General features: G+C 49.1%; 1 protein-coding gene across 1 annotated transcript; it reads left to right on the top strand.

The window, feature by feature from the left end:
• Window positions 1-3: 3 nt before the first annotated feature.
• Window positions 4-585, top strand: LOC107735438 (vitamin K-dependent protein C-like; the record flags this gene model as incomplete). Its single annotated transcript, XM_016547118.1, has 1 exon — window positions 4-585. A coding segment is annotated over one exon (537 nt), but the record flags the coding sequence as incomplete, so codon positions are not given.
• Window positions 586-792: the final 207 nt, after the last annotated feature.

The following is a 792-nucleotide window of genomic DNA, read 5'->3' as shown; positions in this document are numbered from 1 at the left end:
GTGCAGAAGATCGTGCTCCACCCTCACTTCCACGACTACACCTTCGACAGCGACATCGCTCTGCTGTATCTGTCCCGTCCCGTGGCTCGGGGTCCGTTCTCCGTCCCGGCCTGCCTTCCCGATGCCAACCTGGCCACGCGGCTGCTGAGGCCCGGAGAGCAGGGCCTGGTGTCGGGGTGGGGGTCCACGGGCTTCCTGCGGCGCTCCTCCCGCTTCCTGAGGAAGGTGCTGCTCCCGGTGGCTGATCAGATGAACTGCATCAACTCCACCGAGCACGTCATCACGGACAACATGTTCTGCGCCGGATACCTGATGGAGGAGATGGACGCCTGCACAGGGGACAGCGGAGGGCCCTTCGTGGTCAACTACAGGGGCACCTGGTTCCTGGCCGGCGTGGTGAGCTGGGGCGAGAGATGCGCCGCCGAGGGCAAATACGGCGTTTACACCAGACTCGGAAACTACTTACCCTGGATACGTGAGGAGATGATGAAAGAGGAATCGGGACGCAGCCGGAACAAATCCACTACTGAAGCCCCATAACCTATACGGCAAAACAAATAGAGTTTCAAAAATATTTTTAATAATATTTTTAAATATACAAAAAATGAATATATACTAAAATATATTTACGTGAATATTTTATACCAATATATTTTTTTGGCAATTTTTTGAAAATATAGTTTAAAAATACATTTTTTTGCATTATATTTACAGTGAACATAACCAATATGGCAAAAAAAATAAATTATATATATATCAAGCACCTTTAAGCCCCGTTCACACCAAGAACAA

Source organism: Sinocyclocheilus rhinocerous, unplaced genomic scaffold, assembly GCF_001515625.1.
Source record: "Sinocyclocheilus rhinocerous isolate Xijiao unplaced genomic scaffold, SAMN03320098_v1.1 C36058137, whole genome shotgun sequence".
NCBI classification, from domain to species: Eukaryota; Metazoa; Chordata; class Actinopteri; order Cypriniformes; family Cyprinidae; genus Sinocyclocheilus; species Sinocyclocheilus rhinocerous.
This window is presented reverse-complemented; position numbering and strand designations above follow the sequence as displayed.